At 39.6% G+C, this 22,377-nt stretch overlaps 2 protein-coding genes across 12 annotated transcripts in view; one reads left to right on the top strand and one right to left on the bottom strand.

The window, feature by feature from the left end:
* The window catches only part of MIGA1 (mitoguardin 1), a 91,375-nt gene extending 84,573 nt beyond the window's left edge, over positions 1–6,802 (bottom strand). Inside the window, exons 1-2 of one of the 5 annotated variants that reach the window (XM_027114142.1) lie at positions 6,710–6,802; positions 3,445–3,558 (exon numbers count right to left, since the gene is read on the bottom strand). In XM_027114142.1, coding sequence (XP_026969943.1) covers positions 3,445–3,543 — 99 coding nt within the window. In that variant the 5' untranslated portion in view covers positions 3,544–3,558; positions 6,710–6,802. Of the gene's footprint in view, positions 1–3,444; positions 3,559–6,462; positions 6,643–6,709 lie in introns of those variants that run through there. The other 4 variants (XM_027114143.1, XM_027114145.1, XM_027114146.1 and 1 more) reach the window with 4 other exon arrangements.
* The window catches only part of USP33 (ubiquitin specific peptidase 33), an 88,679-nt gene continuing 72,877 nt past the window's right edge, over positions 6,576–22,377 (top strand). For 2 of the 7 annotated variants that reach the window (XR_003434319.1, XM_027114114.1), the window contains exons 1-2: positions 6,580–6,722; positions 21,740–21,876. Coding sequence is in view for 4 of the 7 variants with exons in the window: in XM_027114114.1 (XP_026969915.1) it covers positions 21,808–21,876 (69 nt within the window). In the remaining 3 variants the exon portion in view is untranslated. Of the gene's footprint in view, positions 6,723–21,739; positions 21,877–22,377 lie in introns of those variants that run through there. The other 5 variants (XR_003434318.1, XM_027114111.1, XR_003434320.1 and 2 more) reach the window with 4 other exon arrangements.

The following is a 22,377-nucleotide window of genomic DNA, read 5'->3' as shown; positions in this document are numbered from 1 at the left end:
TGTGTGTGTGTGTGTGTGTGTGTGTGTGTGTGTGTGTGTGTGTGTGTAGTTTTGTTTTTTGTACCATGTAAATGTATTAGCTATTCAAATAATAAATTTTAAAGAATAATATTACTTTAGAATCATTGTAAGGTTTAAAGAGTTTGTAAATGTAACCAATATAAAATCTCTAACACAGTGTTTTACACACAGTGGGTGCTGCTATGTCCTGTTGCTGGTCTTTTTAAATGTCATCCAAATGGTGTGATAACATAAACGAATAGAAGAATAAATACCAAACACTTAGACTCAATATTTTCATCTCTAGGAATCTACCTTAATAAAAATCTAAAAATTGGACAAAGATTTAAATATAAATAATGAACTGCTGAAACAACCCAAAAACTCAAAAATAGAGAAATATTCAATAAACTATAGTACACCTATACTTATAAAGCATTTTTAATGACAGAGAAAATGCTCAAAATATACAACTTTATAATCTCAAATGAGGGGGACAGAGTGGTGAGGGTGGGGAGTGAGGGATTGGGAAGCAGAGAGATATATGCAGAAATAAAAGACCTAAGTAAAGTACAGCCAGTAAACTTTTATAGAGGGGTTGTTGGCAATTTTTATTTTCTCTTTAATTCTTTTCTGTATTTTTCAAATTTTCTTTTAATCATGTAATCCTAAAAAGGAAAAGAAAGAAAGAGAGAGAAAATGGATTTCGGGATCAAAGAAATGCAAGTTCAAATCCCATATCATATATGCAATTTTAGACAAGTTAATTAAGCTGTTAAAAAGCTGCCAGATTTGTAAAATGGATATGATACAGAAATTCCAGGGTTATTTTAAGGATTAGAGACATTATATGTAAAGATGACCTAACTAATGTCTTAAACATAGTGAATACTAACCAGTATTATTCTCATACATCTTATCTGTGTAACATCCTCGCCTATATAAAATTATACTAGGGGACTTCCCCAGCAGTCCAGTGGTTAAGACTCCACACTTCCACAGAACAGGGTGTGGATCCAATCCACAGGGATCTAAGATGGGGGAACTAAGGTGGGGGAACTGGTTGGGAAACTAAGATCCCACATGCTGTGTGGCATGGTGAAAAAAAGAAAAAGAGAGAAAAATAAAATAAAATTATACTATATTTTATCAATCTAAGGTACTATTCCTTTTAAGATGCAAGGAAGTTTTAGAAATGTTGAAATGTGAAAAATGATCATCTTAGATTTGATGAAATTCAGTGTTTAAGTTTAGTGAAATAAATGCTACTTTCCATACGTATCTTTTTATTTACTACAATGGAGTGTAAACTGCATTAGAAGCATATATTAAAAATAACAGGAGGGACTTCCCTGGTGGCACAGTGGTTAAGAATCCACCTGCCAATGCAGAGGACACGAGTTCGAGCCCTGATCCGGGAAGATCCCACATGCCATGGAGCAACTAAGCCCATGTGCCACAACTACTGAGCCTGCACTCCGGAGCCTGCGAGCCACAACTACTAAATCCCGTGCACCTACAGCCTGTGCTCCGCAACAAGAGAAGCCACTGCAATGAGAAGCCCACGCACCACAACGAAGAGTAGCCCCTGCTCGCAGCAACCAGAGAAAGGCTGTGTGCAGCAAGAAAGACCCAATGCAGCCAAAAAAATAAATAAATAAATTTTATTTTAAAAAAAAAATTAAAAAATGGGCTTCCCGGGTAGCGCAGTGGTTGAGAGTCTGCCTGCCGATGCAGGGGACATGGGTTTGTGCCCCAATCCGGGAAGATCCCACATGCCGTGGAGCAACTGGGCCCGTGAGCCATGGCCGCTGAGCCTGCGCATCTGGAGCCTGTGCTCCGCGGCGGGAGAGGCCACAGTAGTGAGAGGCCCACGTACGGCAACAACAAAAAAAAATACACACACACACACACACACACACATATATATATATATACACACACATACAAATAAGGATTGGGAATTCCCTGGCGGTCCAGTGCTTAGGACTCAGTGCTTTCACTGCTAGGGCCTGAGTTCAATCCCTGGTCGGGGAACTAGGATCCTGCAGGCCGTGCAGCTTCTATGTTTCTATATAAGATACACGAATGGATAGTAAGCACGTGAAAAGATGCTCAACATGACTAATTAGGGAAATGCAAATCAAAACCACGGTGAGATACCAACTCACTACCATGAGTGGCTACTATTAAAAAAACAGAAAACAAGTGTTGGCAAGGATGTAAAGAAACTGGAACCCTTGTGCAGTGCTGGTAGAAATAAAAAATGGTACAACCACTATTATAAACAGTATGGCAATTCCTCAAAAACTTAAAAATAGAATTACCAAAAAAAAAAAAAAAAATAGAATTACCATATGATGCAGAAATCTCACTTCTGGGTATATACCCAAAATAATTGAAAGCAGGAATCTGAATAGATACTTGTACAGTCATGTTCACAGCAGCATTAGTCACAAAAGCCAAAAGGTAGAAGCAACCCAAGTTCCAGCAATGAATGAATGAATAAACAAAATGTGGTATATTCATAAAATCAAATGTTATCCAACTTGGGGAAAAAGAGGGAATTCTGACACATGCTACAACATGGATGAACCTTGAAAACATTTTGCTAAGTGAAGTAAGCCAGTCACAAAAAGGCAAATACTATGTAACTCCACTTATGAGGTACCTAGAGTAGTCAAATCAAATCCATAGAGACAGAATAGAGAATGGTGGTTGCCAGTAGCTGGTGGGAGCGGGAATAAAGAATTGCTGTTTAGTGGCTCCAGAGTTCCAGTTTTGCAAGATGAAAAGAGTTCTCAAGATTGGTTGCACAATAGTGTCAATGTACCTAATGCTACTGAACTGCACATTTAAAAATGGTTAAAATGGTAAATTTTTTTTTTTTTTTTTTGCGGTACGCGGGCCTCTCACTGTTGTGGCCTCTCCTGTTGCGGAGCACAGGCTCCGGACGCGCAGGCGCAGCGGCCATGGCTCATGGGCCCAGCCGCTCCGTGGCATGTGGGATCTTCCCAAACCTGTGTCCCCTGCATCGGCAGGCGGACTCTCAACCACTGCGCCACCAGGGAAGCCCTAAAATGGTAAATTTTATGTTACATATATTTTACCACAATAAAATAAAGTTAAAATTAAAGGACTGTAATAGTGAGAACAAGCCTATCTGAATAACATAATTCTCTGAAAATAACTGTAATAGACTGTAAATTCACTTAAGGTAGGAAGATTTTTTTAAAGTAATACAATCTCCTTTTAAGAGTTATGAATATGATAACAACAAAAAAACGTGAAATAAATAAAAACCAAGTAAGTTTTAAACTACTTTAATAAACACTTTGAAGCATTTAAAACCCCAAATGAAATTTAAATACTGTAAACACAATACGCTCTAAGCAATAGACTTATTATTCAACTTCGTATTTCATTTTTTTTTTTTTTTTTTACCTGGCAGAGAGAATAGTACCAAGACAGAGGAAGATCAAACACTCTTAGTGCTGCTGTCCTCAGGGAAAACTGTGATTCACTTACTGTTTCTTCTGACATGACTCCTCTTCTAATCTTCAATAAATGAAACAAAAAATATATTAGCCACAAAGATTTCTGGTTATTCTACAAATGAAAGATACAAATTGAAAATTTTACTCTTTTTAAACAGCTTTCTTTTTTGCACTTAATTAAACAGCTGTCTTTTTTGCACACTAACCTGAAGAAAATAACATTCTGAGCCAAATTTACTTGAGCTAAAAGTTTATTAATCACCAAAGTAACCAAAAAGAAAATGACTTAGATTTCAATTTTGAGTTCAAGTAGTAAATTTTCCTTAGAAAACTGCAGGTTCTAGATTCTCTCTTTTCTGGTTAAATAAATGTTTCAGCTGTTAAATAGTAATTTAAAATATTTTTCTTCCCACTTATTTCCTTCCAATAACAGCATTGGGTGGGGGCAGGTACTGAAAGAAATCTGATTGGAATCTTGACTCTAGGGGCTAAAAATGAACCTCAGGGCTCACTGAACTTCAGAACTCAAGCATTTATTCTCCTACTGTCCCATTTTAGAAAAATTTTTATTTTATACTGGAATATAGTTGATCCTACTATCCCATTTTAAAGCTCTTGAAAGAAATGACATACATGCTATGAAATTTTAATATTGTTTGAATGCCTATTTCTATTGAAACCAAAGAAGGAAACATCAGTTGTCCACAGAGAAGGCAGTCATCACTGAGAGAGGCCCTTAAAGGTAGCACAATGCTGACAGAAACATGATGGTTCAGGGTCTGGGTCTATGCTTTGTAGAGCCAGAAACTCAATTTTATCAGTGCACCCAGCTGGATACACACTAAACAAATTCACAGAGTATTAATATAAATTAGTTTACAAATTTGCTCATTTATAATAAGGAAATACACTATCTAGTGAAAGAATACCTTTATATGCTATCGAAACATACCCTTTCTGAAATAAGACATTGCAGGGAGTTGAATTAAGTATAAAAGGCTGTGTGGTGAGCACAAAATTAATGGACCCTAAGGAATATTTCATACAAACTAGGAAAGAGCCTGATGTACAAGAGTAGGCTTCCCCACTAGCCAGAATGTTTAGGCCTACCGAATTCAATACTTCTTTCCCTTGCAGAGTGCTGTACAAACTACCAAAGAGAAAACAGAAACTACCAACAATCTCTCTATAAAAACTTATTTACTATACTTTAAGTCCTTTATTTCTGCATATATCTCTGCTCTCTTTTTCTAAACTCTAGTAGACTAATCCCTTCCGTTAATAAGCCCCGTTTTTTTTTGTTTTTTTTTTTTTCGGACAACTATCAAAATTACTGATTAAGAGCTTCCCTGGTGGCGCAGTGGTTGAGAGTCTGCCTGCCGATGCAGGGGACGCGGGTTCGTGCCCCGGTCCGGGAAGATCCCACGTGCTGCGGAGCGGCTGGGCCCGTGAGCCACGGCCGCTGGGCCTGCGCTTCCGGAGCCTGTGCTCCGCAACGGGAGAGGCCACAACAGGGAGAGGCCCGCGTACCGGAAAAAAACAAACAAACAAACAAAAAAAACCAAACTACTGATTAAGTAGTAGTTTCCTTTCACATCAAGCACAGTAATACTTCTTAAGGTGGGTTATTGCTACTGACCGTTTACCTTTTCCCTATTAGGGACACTCAAGGAGTATAAACTTAATTCCCCCTCACTCATATTCTAATTAGAATATTTCAGCTCAGTGTAATTAGTTCTAATTGAAGTACATTTATTCTAACCAACAAACTGTGATAGAGACATATTATTCAGAAATACAAAGGAAATCATGAAGAAACAGTTAAACAAGTGAAAAACAGACTTCTGAGGAATGAGACTAGGGATGTTGGGAGGCTGGGCAGGGAACCACTGTTTTTCATTATAAGTGCTTCTGTAATATTTGATTGTTTAAGTGCCTACATGTACTTCTTTTTTGAAATGTTACACAAAAAAAAGGAGGGGAAGCACATTTATCCCCCCCCTCAAAAAAAAACCCCCAAAAAGCCTGACAATTTCTTTTAGAGAAACATTTTTGGTAACGAAATAGATTCTGGATCATTAAAGCTATCTGTGCTATTGAATTAAAAATTAAAAAAAAAAAAAAGATACTGAGAGTAATTCACCCAAAGTGATTTTCTCCATAACAGAGTTCCAGATTTTTAAGCAGAGGAGAAAGAAAATAAAGCAATCACTTCAATTTGCTGCAGCGGTTTTCTTAAAAGAATTCTGACAAATTTCTATTTTTGCATTCTAACCATCTCATTCCCTTTCATTTAAAATCACTGAGGAAGTGATTCCAAACTTAATCATTAATAACTGAATAGCTTTTAAAAACTGGTCATTTCAGTTGCTTTCATAAATATTAATTTTAAAAAACATGAAGGCAGTTGCATGATTATTCGAATTTCGAGAGGGGGGTCTAAAACATCACTAAAAATATTATACTCTGTAATATTACTCGCTTCTCTCCATTCTAACCACGAGAGAGTTAAAAATAAGTGTCATAAATAGAATTTGTTTCTTAAACACCCTAAAACTGAACTTTATAATCCAAGCAAGAATGAAAGTCTGAAATATCCACAAAATTTTGATAATCTATACAACCGAAATCTGAGAAGATCCTTGAAATACAGCAAAAAATGCTTACTTGCAATAATGATAAAAAATAAAGGTCTGTGCACGAGCAAGACCTTTTGGAGTCCTCCCTCCAGAAAATAAAAGTTGAAAAACTTTATTTACATTAGGCCTCTAACGCCACAAACCTCCCGATGCTAAATTATTCTCGGAAAGCATCTTCAAGGAAAGCGTAATCTTCCACATCCAAAAACCACTCCCTGCTCAAACCACTGACATTCTTGCAGGAACTTGTACCACACTAGCTGCCCCTCCCTCAGGCCTCCCTCACCCCCACCGCGCTCTCCTCTGAGGGCTTCCTTTTTCTTTACCAAGAGGACCAGGAAAGGGGCTCCCTCTCGGTTCAGCCGCCCCGACCGACCCTCGCTCCGGCTCCAAGCGGTCGCCAGCCCACCCTGATTCAGCGGTCCCGGGCGGGCCTCCCTCCGGCTTTCTGTTCTTCCACCCGCACTCGGAGTCCAGAGGTCGCAGGCTGGCGCTCTTGCCCGCCCAGCAGCCTCTACCCCGTAACCGCTGCGACCCCACCCGACCCTCCGCCCGCCTGCTCCATCCGCGTACCTGGCGCTCCAGGGTAAGTGTATCCTGCCCACGCCTACTTCCCCGCCGCAGCGAGCCGCAGGCCGACCCCGGGGGCGGAGTCCTTCCGGGGTCAGGAGTGGGAAGGTGGAGAGAAAGTCGCGGGGCCTCCTAGTCTTTCTGCGTGAGGGGCTACGTGTGAAGCAGCTCCCGCCATTTTTGTTTAGGGTAGAGGCTCTCGCCCTGCCAGATAGATGTAAAATATAGAATGGAAGAATTGCATCCTCTTACAGTGCTGTCAAGAGCTAGCATCCTAGTTCGTAACCATTTGAGGGCTCTAGGACCATACTATGAATCTGGTGAAAACTATGGGGCCTTTTCCCCATATGTCATTTAAATACAGTGTTAAAAAAATACACTCACATACTATTAAAAGAAAAAATAGAGTGTGTGTGTGTGTGTGTGTGTGTGTGTGTATGTGTATATATATATATATATGTGTGTGTGTGTATGTATATATATATATATATATATATATATATATATATGAGGTTAGATGCCCAAAACCAATCCACAGGTCCCAGATTAAGAACTACTATAGACGCTCAGCCCCCAAACAAATTAATGTTGAGGTATTCCAATCCTGTAGTAATGATGAAGTTATTATTGATTTCAATTCCTCGTTAGCTTTTCTCCACATTTCCTACTGAATTAGGCTACCAAATAATATGTGAATATGGTCAACTCTGAGGGGTTAGGCAATGTATTCACAGCTCCGAGGTTCTGTCTAATACACGGTAAACTAATAGGGTGGGAGGGAGAACAACAGAAAACAACATGCTGTTTCTATGTGCAGTCCTGAGCCAAAACATTCCATCAGAACTGCAGATTTTAAAATTCCAATTTCTGAGCATATTTGTGGTAAAAAGCCAAAATAATTTTGTAAGGATTGCTAAAACATGAGAGCACATGCTACTATTCCTATCTAAGAATCAAGAAGGAACAGTCTTTTCTGGTAGTGTTCGAAATTCCCATTTAGTGAAATGGAAAATAGGGAGAATGGTAATGCCAGTGTCTGACGTTACCGGATGAACAATAGCTAAAAATACACAGACTGAGTTGTGTGTGAAAGTATTGTGCACTTGTGAACAGTGCTCTTGACACTTGAAGAACCTGGAATTTGTAAGGCTATGTTTGTTTATTCCTCCATCTCCTGTCTGTGCCTCCTCCCTATTTCCCACAACTTCCAAACGTTCAGCCTAATGGGAAGAACAGTAATAATGATGACTCCCACTTAAAGCAACTTTCCTATGAACACTCTCTCCTTTAATTCCACAATAACCATTATGAGAAAGATATTATTACACACTGGGTATGGATTTTACTCTTTAACAGGAGAATAAGAACTATCAGATTTTATTTATTTTGCTAAATCAGTGTAATTTGCTCCAAGCCTCCCTTCTCCTGGGTTACCAGAATATTCAATCTTAGTCATTATTGAATATATCAGGTAGGATGCTGTTAGCTAGAAGCAAAAGAAAACTGAACAAATAGTAGCTTAAACCATAGGACAGGGTGGTCCATGTGGATGTTAGCAACAGATGGACACAGTCTTATATTTGAACATTGATATCTTTGATATCTTCTGCTATCCTGGCCCAGGAAAAAAAATGGCACTTGGATTAATTCTAAAGGTCTGATCCTCCCCCAGATAACCAAAGTCATCATGTAGTGCTCACCAAACCAGGAAGTGGAATTCATGAAATAATATTAGTTGTTGCTATTGTTCAAATACTGAGGTACTTGCTACATCAACCATTAGTGAATTTGGGTATCCTGTCTGCATAGTATTGAACAATACTGTGGAGTCAGATTGCCACGGTTTGAATTCTTTCTCTGCCACTTACGAGGTGCATGGTCTTAGGCAAGGTACTAACCCTCATTATGCCTCAGTTTCCTCATTGGGATGTTGAGAAGAGAAATGTAATAATACTTGTAAAGCACTAAGAATCTTATATAGGTATTTTTTTAGGATTAAAAAAATTTTTATTAGATTATAGTTGATTTACAATGTTGTGTTACTTTCTGCTGTACAGCAAAGTGAGTCAGTTATACATATACATATATCCTCTTTTTTAAATAAATTTATTTGTTTATTTATGGCTGCGTTGGGTCTTCCTTGCTGTGCGTGGGCTTTCTCTAGTTGTGGCGAGCGGGGGCTACCCTTTGTTGCGGTGTGCGGGCTTATTGCGGTGGCTTCTCTTGTTGTGGAGCATGGGCTCTAGGCATGCAGGCTTCAGTAGTTGTGGCACACAGGCTCAGTAGTTGTGGCTCGTGGCTTGCGGGCTCTAGAATGCAGGCTCAGTAGTTGTGGCACACAGGCTTAGTTGCTCCATGGCATGTGGGATCTTCCTGGACCAGGGCTCGAACCCATGTCCCATGCATTGGCAGACAGATTCTTAACAACGGTGCCACCAGGGAAGTCCCGTAGTTATCTATTTTATATGGTGGTGTGTATGTCGATCCCAATCTCCCATTTATCCCTCCCCACCTAAGATTCTTATATAAGTTTTTAACTTGGGTTACTTGTACTTCTGTGGAATCCAAGGATAAAACTCTTATTTCCATATAATTGGTTTCCTTGGTAATCCTACATATTTTATTTTATATGCATAGAAACATTACTTTGAGAAAGGGGTCCATAGGATTTACCAGAATGTCAATGGAATCCATTGACATCAAAATCCAATGACATCAAAAAATGGTTAAGAACTTAGAACATTCCCTGGCACATATTTCTAAGATATATGGCATATCAAGTGGGACTTTTCCATGTCTTTCAGCAGAAGCTCCAAAGCTGAGCAAAATAGATGCCAAGTGCCCTGAACATTCTAAAAAAGAATGCTAAATCATCCACACAGGGCATGCTAGGAGAAAGGGCAGCCCATTTAGCAACTCTTAGCCCTCATGTACCTCCAGGGAATGATGTGGCAGAATTGATCAAAAAAGATTGGAGAATGGAAATACTCAGGAGACAATTTTCTGGAGTGCTGTGCCTTTTTCATTCTTCTTCCCCAAGAGTGGAGAGAGAAGGGTACTTGCTTATTCCGTCCTATCACCACCTTGAGCCAAGTGAAAGAATTTTAAGAAATTCAGACAATTTGACCTCTGTGCCCTGTAGTTTATGTCATCTGAAAAATCTAAAGGCAACAGACTACCCAAAGAGGCCTTTGATGACTGAGCAGAGAGAGAGGGCTGCAGCAGAAATGCCCTATACTAGCAATCTTGCAAGAAAAGTTTTCCTGTGGACCATGTGAACACCATAGAATGTAGCAGGCTTCAGTTATCTTAAAAGGTCGTATGTTGAAATCAGGAGCTAAGCGGACCATCTATTGATAAAAGGTTAGCTACAGATTTTTTCAAAGTATTAGGAAATGAAACAGTGAAAAGTGCCCAGCAAGGCAGGGGGAGGGGAAGTCACTGAGGAACACATAAAAGGGACCTATAAGAAAAGAGCCAGCTCTCAGGAGTGGGGCACAGGCAGAAAGCACCGAAGTCGTATTTAACTACACTGATTGGGTATATCTGATATTTTATGTCAGACATTTAGGATTACTGCTCAGTCCATCTGAGACAATATATGACCAGTGTACTTCACTAATTATTGATGGAAACAGTGCTTATCAAGTGACAACATTAAACCTGACCAAAGTCTAGCACTTTGACAATTAAAACCAATGACATTACCTAAGTAAATGAATTCTTTTAGGTAATTCATATACCCAATTACCGTTTCCATTAACTGCTAAAACCTGCAGAGTCCCCAGCAATAACTCAAGACCTCCTTTAAATCTACACAATGCCATAGGACATATACTGGCCCTTGTATCTTTGTTCTTATCACCCACCCAAGAGTGTTTGACAAGACTCCTCTACAAGTCAGAACTAAGCCAACCAAGGCATCTAGAACTCAGAGTATTGTTCTAGATGCTAATTTAGAACATCTATTCCATACACATCCAAATATTGCAGATTCAGTTCCTCAGAATGTTAAACATAGAGTACCACATGGCCCAGCAATTCTACGCTTAGACAATAACCAAGAGAAATGAGAACATACATTGAAGTAAAAATTTGTACATGAATGTGCATAGTAGCATTATGCATAATAGCTAAAAAACGAAAGCAACCCAAATGTCTATCAACTGATGAATGGATGAATAAAATGTAGTATATTCATATAATGGAATATTATTTGGCCATAAAAAGGAATGAAGTACTGATACATGCTACAACACGGGTAAACCTTGAAAACATGTTAAGAAGCCAGTCATAAAAGATTATGTTCCTGTATGATTCTGTTTACATGAACCTCCAGAATAGGAAAATCTATTGAGAAAGTAAGTTAGTGACCGCCCAGGGCACAAAGGGCTGAGAGGAAATGGAGGGGACTCCTTAAAGGGTATGGGACTTCTAATGGGTATGGGGCAGTGAGATGTTCTAAACTTAGATTGTGGTACTAGTTGTGCAAATCTGTGAATATGCTAAAACTTATTCAATTGTGTACTTTAAATACATGAATTATATAGCATGTGAATTGTATCTCAATAAAGCTGTTACCCCCCAAAATTAGGATTGCCATTTCTTAGGTCAAAAAATCGAGGCTTAAAGAGATTATGAAAATGATAAAACCTAGAGATCTGAGGCCAGAGACTGATGTAGCGCATGCTCTCCCTGCATTGCCTCAGTAGTTATCAAAATGCTAAGCTGCTCCAATAAGAGGTATGCGTTCCATTGGGAAGTATTTACATCAAAATGTAAAATAAAGTGTAAACAACACAGATGTTTTTCTATTAAGAGTTTAGGTAAGCCAGTTTATTCTAAAGTTACTTTAAAGTAAAGAGCAATAGGGAAAAGAAATGAAGATGGTGGAGTAGAAGGACGTGCACTCACTCCCTATTGCGAGAGCACCAGAATCACAACCAACTGCTGAACAGTCATCGAAAGGAAGACACTGGAACTCACCAAAAAAGATATGCCACATCCAAAGACAGAGGAGAACCTGCAATGAGATGGTAGGAGAGGTGCAATCACAATAAAATCAAATCCCACAACTGCTGGGTGGGCGACTCACAAACTGGAGAACACTTATACCACAGAAGTCCACCCAGTAGAGTGAAGGTTCTGAGCCCCACGTCAGCCTTTCCAACCTGGGTGTCCGGCAACAGGAGGAGGAATTCCTAGAGGATCAGACTTTGAAGGCTAGTGGGATTTGATGCAGGACATTGACAGGTCTGGGGGAAACAGAGACTCCAGTCTTGGAGGGCACACACAAAGTAGTGAGTGCATCAGGACCCAGAGGAAGGAGCAGTGACCCCATAGGAGACTGAACCAGACCTACCTGCTAGTGTTGGAGGGTCTTCTGCAGAGACAGGGTGGCGATGGCTCACTGTGGGGACAAAGACACTGGCAGCGGAAGTTCCGGGAAGTACTCCTTGCTCTGAGCCCTCCCAGAGACGGCCATTAGCCACACCAAAGGGCCTGTAGGCTCCAGTGCTGGGTCGCCTCAGGCCAAACACCCAACAGGGAGGGAACCCAGCCCCACCCATCAGCAGACAAGCAGATTAAAGTTTTACTGAGCTCTGCCCACCAGAGCAACAGTCAGCTCAACCCACCACCAGTCCTTCCCATCAGGTAGTGTGCACAAGCCTCTTAGATAGCCTCATTCACCAGAGTACAGACAGCAGAAGGAGAAGATCTAAAATTCTGCAGCCTGTGGAAGGAAAACCCCATTCACAGAAAGACAGACAAAGTGAAAAAGCAGACGACTTTGTACCAGATGAAGGAACAATATAAAACCCCCGAAAAACAACTAAATGAAGTAGAGATAGGTAAACTTCCAGAAAAAGAATTCAGAATAATGATAGTGAAGATGATCCAGGACCTCAGAAAAAGAATGGAGGCAAAGATCGAGAAAATGCAAGAAATGTTTAACAAAGACGGAGAAGAATTAAAGGACAAACACCTAGAAGAATTAAAGAACAAACAAACAGAGATAAACAATACAATAACTGACAGGAAAAATACACTAGAAAGAATCAATAGCAGAATAACTGAGGCAGAAGAAAGGATAAGTGACCTGGAAGACAGAATGGTGGAATTCACTGCCACGGAACAGAATAAAGAAAAAAAGAATGAAAAGAAATGAAGACAGCCTAAGAGACCTCTGGGACAACATTAAACACACGAACATTCGAATTATAGGGGTCCCAGAAGGAGAGAAGAGAAGGAAAGAAACCTATCAAAGAAAATATTTGAAGAGATTATAGTCAAAAACTTTCCTAACATGGGAAAGGAAATAGCCACCGAAGTCCAGGAAGTGCAGAGAGCCCCAGGAAGGATAAACCCAAGGAGAAACACGCCAAGACACACAGTAATCAAATTGACAAAAATTAAAGACAAATTATTGAAAGCAACAAGGGAAAAACGACAAATAATATACAAGGGAACTCCCATAAGGTTAACAGCTGATTTCTCAGCAGAAACTCTACAAGCCAGAAGAGAGTGGCACAATATATTTAAAGTGATGAAAGTTAAGAACCTGCAACCAAGATTACTCTACCTGACAAGGATCTCATTCAGATGTGATGTTGAAATCAAAAGTTTTACAACAGGAAAAGCTAAGAGAATTCAGCACCACCAAATCAGCTCTACAACAAAGGCTAAAGGAACTTCTCTAAGTGGGAAACACAAGAGCAGAAAAGGACCAACAAAGACAAACCCATTACATTAAGAAAATGGTATTAGGAACATACATATCAAAAATTACCTTAAACTTGAATGGATTAAATGCTCCAACCAGAAGACACAGGCTCGCTAAATGGATACAAAAACAAGACCTATATATATGCAGTCTACAAGAGACCCACTTCAGACCTAGGGACATATACAGACTGAAGGTGAGGGAATGAAAAAAGATATTCCATGCAAATGGAAATCAAAAGAAAGCTGGAGTAGCAATACTCAGATAAAATAGACTTTAAAATACAGAATGTTAAAAGGAGGGACACTACATAATGATCAAGGGACCAATCTAAGTAGAAGATATGGCAATTATAAACATATATGCGCCCAACATAGGAGCACCTCAATGCATAACAGAACTGTTAACAGCTATAAAAGAGGAAATCGACAGTAACACAGTAATAGTGGGGAACTTTAGCACCTCACTTACACCGATGGATAAATCATCCAGACAGAAAATTAATAAGGAAACAAAAGCTTTAAATGACACAATAGACCTGATAGATTTAATTGATATTTATAGGACGTTCCATCCAAAAACAGCAGATTACACTTTCTTTGCAATTGCACAGGGAACATTCTCCAGGATAGATCACATCTTGGGTCACAAATCAAGCCTCAGTAAATTTAAGAAAATAGAAATAATACCAAGCATCTTTTCCAACCACAACGCTATGAAATTAGAAATCAATTACAGGGAAAAAATGTAAAAAACACAAACACATGGAGGCTAAACAATATGTAACTAAATAACCAAGAGATCACTAAAGAAATCAAAGAGGAAATCAAAAAATACCTAGAGACAAATGACAACGAAAACAGGATGATCCAAAACCTATAGGATGCAGCAAAAGCAGTTCTAAGATGGAAGTTTATAGCAATACAAGCCTACCTCAAGGAACAAGAAAAATCTCAAGTAAACAATCTCACCTTATACCTAAAGTAACTACAGGAAGAAGAAAAAACAAAACCCAAAGTTAGTAGAAGGAAAGAAATCATAAAGATCAGATCAGAAAAAAATGAAATAGAAACAAAGAAAAGAGTAGCAAAGATCAATAAAACTAAAAGCTTGTTCTTTGAGAAGGTAAACAAAATTGATAAACCTTTAGCCAGGCTCATCAAGAAAAAGAGGGAGGGCTTCCCTGGTGGCGCAGTGGTTGAGAGTCCGCCTGCCGATGCAGGGGACACGGGTTCGTGCCCCGGTCCGGGAAGATCTCACATGCTGCAGAGTGGCTGGGCCCGGGAGCCGTGGCCGCTGAGCCTGCGCGTCCGGAGCCTGTGCTCTGCAACGGGAGAGACCACACCAGTGAGAGGCCCGCATACCGCAAAAAAAAAAAAAAAGAAAAAGAGGGAGAGGACTCAAATCAATAAAATTAGAAATGAAAACAGAGAAGTTACGACACTGCAGAAATACAAAGCTTCAGAAGAGAATACAACAAGCAACTATATGCCAATAAAATGGACAACCTAGAAGAAATGGACAAATTTCTTAGAAAGGTATAAGCTTCCAAGACTGAACCAGGAAGAAATGGAAAATATGAACAAACCAATCGCAAGTAATGAAAATGAAACTGTGATTAAAAATCTTCCAACAAACAAAAGTCCAGGACCAGATGGCTTCACAGGTGAATTCTATCAAACATTTAGAGAAGAGCCAACACCCACCCTTCTCAAACTCTTCCAAAAAATTGCAGTGGAAGGAACACACCCAAACTCATTTTATGAGGCCACCATCACCCTGATACCAAAACCAGACAAAGATACTACAAAAAAAGAAAATTACAGACCAATACCACTGATGAATATAGATGCAAAAATCCTCAACAAAACACTAGCAAACAGAATCCAACAACACATTAAAAGGATCATACACGGTGATCAAGTGGGATTTATCTCAGGGATGTAAGGATTCTTCAATATATGCAAATTAATCAATGTGATACACCATAGTAACAAATTAAAGAATAAAAGCCATATGATCATCTCAATAGATGCAGAAAAAGCTTTTAACAGAATTTAACACCCATTTATGATAAAAAAAAAAACTCTCCAGAAAGCAGGCATAGAGGGAACCTACCTCAACATAATAAAGTCCATATATAACAAACCCACAGCAAATATCATTCTCAAACTGAAAGCATTTCCTCTAAGATCAGGAACAAGACAAGGATGTCCTGTCTCACTACTGTTATTCAACATTGTTTTGGAAGTCCTAGCCATGGCAATCAGAGAAGTAAAAGAAATAAGAGGAAAACAAATTGGAAAAGAAGAAGTAAAACTGTCACTGTTTGCAGATGACATGACACCATACATAGAGAATCCTAAAGATGCCACCAGAAAGCTACTAGAGTTAATCAATTAATTTGGTAAAGTTGCAGAATAGAAAATTAATTCACAGAAATCTCTTGCATTCCTCTACACTAACAATGAAAGATAAGAAAGAGAAATTAAGGACACAATCCCATTCACCATTGCAACAAAAAGTATAAAATACCTAGGACTAAACCTACCTAAGGAGGTAAAAAAGCTGCACTCAGAAAACTATAAGACACTGACGAAAGAAATCAAAGATGACACAAACAGATGGAGAGATATACCATGTTCTTGATTGGAAGAATCAATATTGTGAAAATGACTATACTACCCAAAGCAATATGCAGTTCATTGTAATCCCTTTCAAATTACCAGTGGCTTTTTTTTTTTACAGAACTAAAACAAAAAATCTTAAAATTTGTATGGAGACACAAAAGACCCCAAATAGCTAAAGCAGTCTTGAGGGAAAAAAATGGAGCTGGAGGAATCAGACTCCCTGACCTCAGACTATACTACAAAGCTACAGTAATCAAGACAATATGGTACTGGCACAAAAACAGAAATATAGATCAATGGAACAGGATAGAAAGCCCAGAGATAAAGCCACACACCTATGGTTAACTAATCTATGACAAAGGAGGCAAGGATATACAATGGAGAAAAGACAGTCTCTTCAATAAGTGTTGCTGGGAAAACTGGACAGCTACATGTAAAAGAATGAAATTACAACACTCCCTAACACTATACACAAAAATAAACTCAAAATGGATTAGAGACCTAAATATAAGACTGGACACTATAAATCTCTTAGAGGAAAACTCTTTGACATAAATCACAGCAAGATCTGTTTTGATCCACCTCCTAGAGTAATGGAAATATAAACAAAAATAAACAAATGGGACCTAATGAAACTTAAAATGTTTTGAAAAGCAAAGGAAACTACAAACAGGATGAAAAGACAACCCTCAGAATGGGAGAAAATATTTGCAAATGAATCAAAGGACAAAGGATTAATCTCCAAAATATATAAACAGCTCATGCAGCTCAATAGTAAAAAAACAAACAACCCAATCCAGAAATGGGCAGAAGCCCTCCATAGACATTTCTCCAAAAAAGACACACAGATGGCCAAGAAGCACATGAAAATTTGCTCAATATCACTAATTATTAGAGAAATGCAAATCAAAACTACAATGAGGTATCACCTCACACCAGTCAGAATGGACATCAACAGAAAATCTACAAACAACAAATGCTGGAGAGGGTGTGAAGAAAAGGGAACCCTCCTGCCCTGCTGGTGGGATTGTAAATTGATACAGCCACTATGGAGAACAGTATGGAGGTTCCTTAGAAAACTAAAAATAGAATTACCATATGACCCAGCAATCCCACTACTGGGCATATACCCAGAAAAAGCCATAATTCAAAAAGACACATGCACCTCAATGTTCATTGCAGCACTATTTACAATAGCCAGGTCATGGAAGCAACCTAAATGCCCATTGACAGACGAATGGATAAAGAAGTTGTGGTACATATATACAATGGAATATTACTCAGCCATAAAAAGGAACGAAATTGGGTCATTTGTTGAGATGTGGATGGATCTAGAGACTGTCATACAGAGTGAAGTAAGTCAGAAAGAGAAAAATAAATATCGTATATTAACGCATATATGTGGAATCTAGAAAAATGGTACAGATGAACTGGTCTGCAAGGCAGAAATAGAGACACAGATGTAGAGAATAAATGTATGGCTACCAAGGGGGGAAAGTGGCTTGGGGGGTGGTGGTGTGATGAATTGGGAGATTAGGATTGACATGTATACACTAATGTGTATAAAATAGATAACTAATAAGAACCCACTGTATAAGCAAATACATAAAATTAAATTTAAAAATGTAAAAAAAAAAAAAAAAAAGCCAGAGGGACTTCCCTGGTGATCCAGTGGCTAAGACTCTGGTCTCCCAAGGCAGGAGCTAGATACTGCATGCCACAGCAAAGATCCCACACGGGGCAGGGAATATCCTGTGTGCCTCAACTAAGACCTGGCGCAGCCAAATAAATAAATATTTAAAAAAATAAAGAGCAATCATAGTAAAATTAAACCTCAAGGAAACAAGAATTCTTATTTTGTACATTTAGAATTCATAACGTTACAAAGGTCTAGAAAACTATGTGCTATTTCTAAAAGTAATAAAATGGAAAGAACTGTATCTGCTGTCTATACATTTAAATGATAAACATTTTTAAATGTATAAGAAAATTACTGGGACTTCCCTGGTGGCGCAGTGGTTAAGAATCCGCCTGCCAACTCAGGGGCACGGGTTCGAGCCCTGGTCCAGAAAGATCCCACATGCCATGGAGCAACTAAGCCTGTGTGCCACAACTACTGAGCCTGCGTTCTAGAGCCTGTGAGCCACAATTACTGAAGCCCATGAGCCTAGAGCCCATGCTCCACAAGAGAAGGCACCGCAGTGAGAAGCCTGAGCACCACAACAAAGAGTAGCCCTCGCTCGCTGCAACTAGAGAAAGCCCGAATGCAGCAATGAAGACACAACAGAGCAAAAAAAAAAAAAAAAAGAAAAAGAAAAAGAAAATTACTATCTCTTCAAGTTAGACACTATATCATATTTCTTTAATATTTTCACATTTATTCATCTCTTTAAGCAGCAAATTTATTAATTTGTCCATTTCCTACATTGTGCCCTGTAGTGTGCTCAATGCTGAAAATACTAGGGTGAGTAAGAAAAATCCCTGTGCATAGTTTGGTTCAGGAGACTGAAAAGTGAAAAAATTATTGCAATATATAATAATGACATTACACTGTATAATTTATAATCAGCAGTATAATATCACTAGTGAGCATGACATAGAATACAAGGAAGGACCCACATGATCTGGGAAAGTTGATGAAAGCTTCTCCTAGGAGGTCTCTTGAGAGATGAGTGGAGTTCACTTTTAAGATAAAGGGCAAAGGACAAAAGGTCATTCTAAGGGATAGGGTTAGGGAAAGCAGCACTAAATAGGAGAGGCACAAGCAAGTGTTTTGCCTTTTAGGAGAATGGGATGTAGATTAGAATACTTTGAGGGCAGTGTGTTTTGTTGGGTATAACAAAAAATGAGATAGGAGGAGTAAATTTGGCTAATACTAAAGCCAAAGGGGACTAGAGTTAGGGCAGCAGGTGCCTAGGGCACACAATTTGGAAAGGTATTCTCTGGTTCAGACCAGTGCAAGATCCTTAGATATTAACCCCTAGGAAATTTTCTCCTTTCACCCTAGACCCTTGGCGAGAAAAAATTCTCTGGGGCAACAAGGAGTCTTTAAAGAGCTACATGATTGGATTTGTGTTTTAGGAAGAGTTGTGTTCAGAAGTATGGCACTGTACTAGAGTAGACTGAGACTAGAGTCAGAAAAACTTGTTAGTGAACTCTCAAAATAGAAATAAAGAGAATCCATAGAGGAAACTTCCTAAGTTCTGTCTCCCATGTAGTCGATTCAAAGTCTATTGATTTTTATCTCCTAAGTAGTTCTCACAGCCATCTCCACTGCTAGGCCCTTACCTTCCTTTGTCTGGATTCTGCAATAGTCTCCAAACTATGCTAATCATTACTATCCAAGTAATCTAATATATACATCTCATTATGTCGCTACCTTTCTCAAAGTTTTTCATGGATCTTTAGAGGGAAAAGTCTACTTAGCAGACCTGATCACTCATGATCTGCCTTCTGCGTCTAGACTGTTCCGTTTCCCTGCCCTCAGTCTCTGCTCTAGTAATATCGACCCCTTACAAGTTCCCAAATTAGCACATGGCCTCTTGCTCATGTGCTTTCACCTATGCTGTTCTCTCTGCCTAAAAAAATCCTTCCCCGTGTGGCTCATCAGAAATCTTCTTTCTCAGCCTTTAAACCAATATCATGTGTGTGTGTGTGTGTGTGTGTGTGTGTGTGTGTGTGTGATATTGGGTTGACTTGACCCCCTGTTTTTCTCTCTTGGAAACTTTCATTCCATTCATCCACATAATTGTCTTTGGAGCTGCTCTGTTCTTTTATGCCCCTGACCCTCTGGTTGAATGCCCCTAGGCATGCACTTAACCCAGGTGAAGACAATATGCCCATTATTTGGGATTTTTTAAACTAGGAACTCTGCTCTTAGAGTTGTAAGATGGAAAATTTAAGAAATGAATGAAAAAGAGATCATAATACCAGGGAAAAAAGCTAAAGCCTTTGCCTAAGATTTTGTCTGAGGAATAGAGAGGGATCCTCAGAAATATTCAGGGACAGTAATAAGAGAGAATAAAATTGGTTTCTGCTTACCCCCTACCAAATTCAGTTTGTTCATCAAATTAGGAACCACAGTTTCATTAGGTTTCTGTCACTTATAACCAAAAACATAAAGCCTCAGTTTAAATCAGGGTTTCTCAACAGTGGCACTAACAACGTTTTGGACTCTCCTGTCATGTTAATGCAAAGGAATGTGACTCTTTTTTCCTCCAGTCCTCTTCAAGGATATTGCCAAATATCTACCAGGGGGCTAATATCCACTGTCCCCAGTTGAGAGACAGCAAATATTTGAGTCCTGCAATGCTAATCTCTGAGAATATTGTGAACAAGACAGAAATACTTACAGTTCAGAGAAGATAGGCAAAAAATTAGGTGCACACAAAAATCTTAAAATAATTCAAATTCATAATAAATGCTCTGAAACAAACAGGGTACTGAAATGAGAAATAATGGGGTGAAGAGTGCTACTTAATTAATTTGTTTAAGAGTGCTACTTTATTATTATTATTATTATTATTATTTTTTGCGGTACATGGGCCTCTCACTGCCGTGGCCTCTCCCGTTGCAGAGCACAGGCTCTGGACGCGCAGGCCCAGCGGCCACGGCTCACGGGCCCAGCCACCCCGCGGCATGTGGGATCCTCCCGGACCAGGGCACGAACCCGTGTCCCCTGTCGGCAGGCGGACTCTCAACCACTGCGCCACCAGGGAAGCCCTAGAGTGCTACTTTATTATTTTTAAAATAAATTTATTTATTTTTGGCTGCATTGGGTCTTCGTTGCTGTGCATGGGATTTCTCTAGTTGTGGTGAGCAGGGGCTACTCTTTGTTGCAGTGAGCGGGCTTCTCATTGCGGTGGCTTCTCTTGTTGCGGAGCATGGCTCTAGGCATGTGGGCTTCAGTAGTCGTGGCACGCGGGCTCAGTAGTTGTGGCACATGGGCTTAGTTGCTCTGTGGCATGTGGGGTCTTCCCGGACCAGGGCTCGAACCCATGTCCCATGCATTGGCAGTCAGATTCTTAACCACTGCACCACCAGGGAAGTCCAAGAGTGCTACTTTAAGCAGGGAATATCTAGGTAGGAATTAGGTAAATGAGGGATAGGAGTTTGGTATCAGGTCAACGTATATCTGACAAAAGTGTGTCTGAGGGAACAGCATTTGCGAAGGCTTAGTCAGTCTCAATTACATGAGCATTGAAATGTATGTTTTGTGCTTTGCTATTTTACTTGCCCTTAGTTGCAAAAAAGGAGAAAGTATTTGCTTTGATATTCTTTTCCTGCCCTGCCCCATCCCGGTCATCAGCCCCATTTGGAGAGCCTTCACTACCTGGCCTGATGCACAGCTCCAGGGCATACAGTTCACATCACATTGGACACGAATGGCACCTCCAGAGTTCTATACCAGAATTAGTGTGATTCAGCTGGGTGTCCACACTATGGAATCTATAATCTCTCCTTTCTGAGAAGGGATTTGATAGATTTCCCAATGATAGCCTCCTTCCTTACAGCCTACTGTTGAGGTATTATTTGAAGAAAAGTAAGGGATTAAGGATTCTAGATAAAGGGATAAAAGGATAAATGTAAACCATGAGTTCGCAGGGAGGGTGGGAATCCATGAACGCTAAAAGTGGGAGAGAGATTGCATTGTCAGAGTGCATTTGCTTCGTTTATAAGGACAGATCCACAGCAAGGATTTGACCTGGTGTCCACATGAGAGGCACTTGCCTGCTGTCATCTAGGCAATGAGCCACACCTGCCTTGAACAGTCACATCATTTGTCTTCCCTTTGCCTTAGGACCCCTGAAGGACAGGTAAGCCAAAGAGGATGTTGGTTATCAAGCAGGTTGGTGGGGAGACTTTGGGGTTGAGCTAAATTTGCTCACACTCTGCGGTAACATAACATGCCTGATACATTTTCCATGCAGGAATTTCTGGAGCAATGACTTTTGCCTTTTGTCTATTTAATTGTCTTATTGATTCATGGAAACACACACACACACACACACACACACACACACACACACACACACACACACATATATGCACACATATATACACACATTTATATATGAGCTCTTTATTAGTTATATTGGGTTGGCCAAAACGTTTGTTTGGTTTTCCTCCGTAAGATGGCTCTAGTAGTGCTTAGGTGTCTTTAACTCCATTCGAGACAATTTTGTTAGATTGTATGTGACAGCTGCCATATCAGCATGCATCAAAAAAAAAAAAATTGGGCTTCCCTGGGCGCAGTGGTTGAGAGTCCGCCTGCCGATGCAGGGGGACACGGGTTCGTGCCCCGGTCCGGGAAGATC

This window comes from Aethalodelphis obliquidens, unplaced genomic scaffold, assembly GCF_003676395.1.
Source record: "Aethalodelphis obliquidens isolate GAN/ISIS:26980383/991018 unplaced genomic scaffold, ASM367639v1 scaffold13, whole genome shotgun sequence".
NCBI classification, from domain to species: Eukaryota; Metazoa; Chordata; class Mammalia; order Artiodactyla; family Delphinidae; genus Aethalodelphis; species Aethalodelphis obliquidens.
Note: the sequence above shows the minus strand (reverse complement) of the source record. Positions and strands in the feature narration are given on the sequence as shown.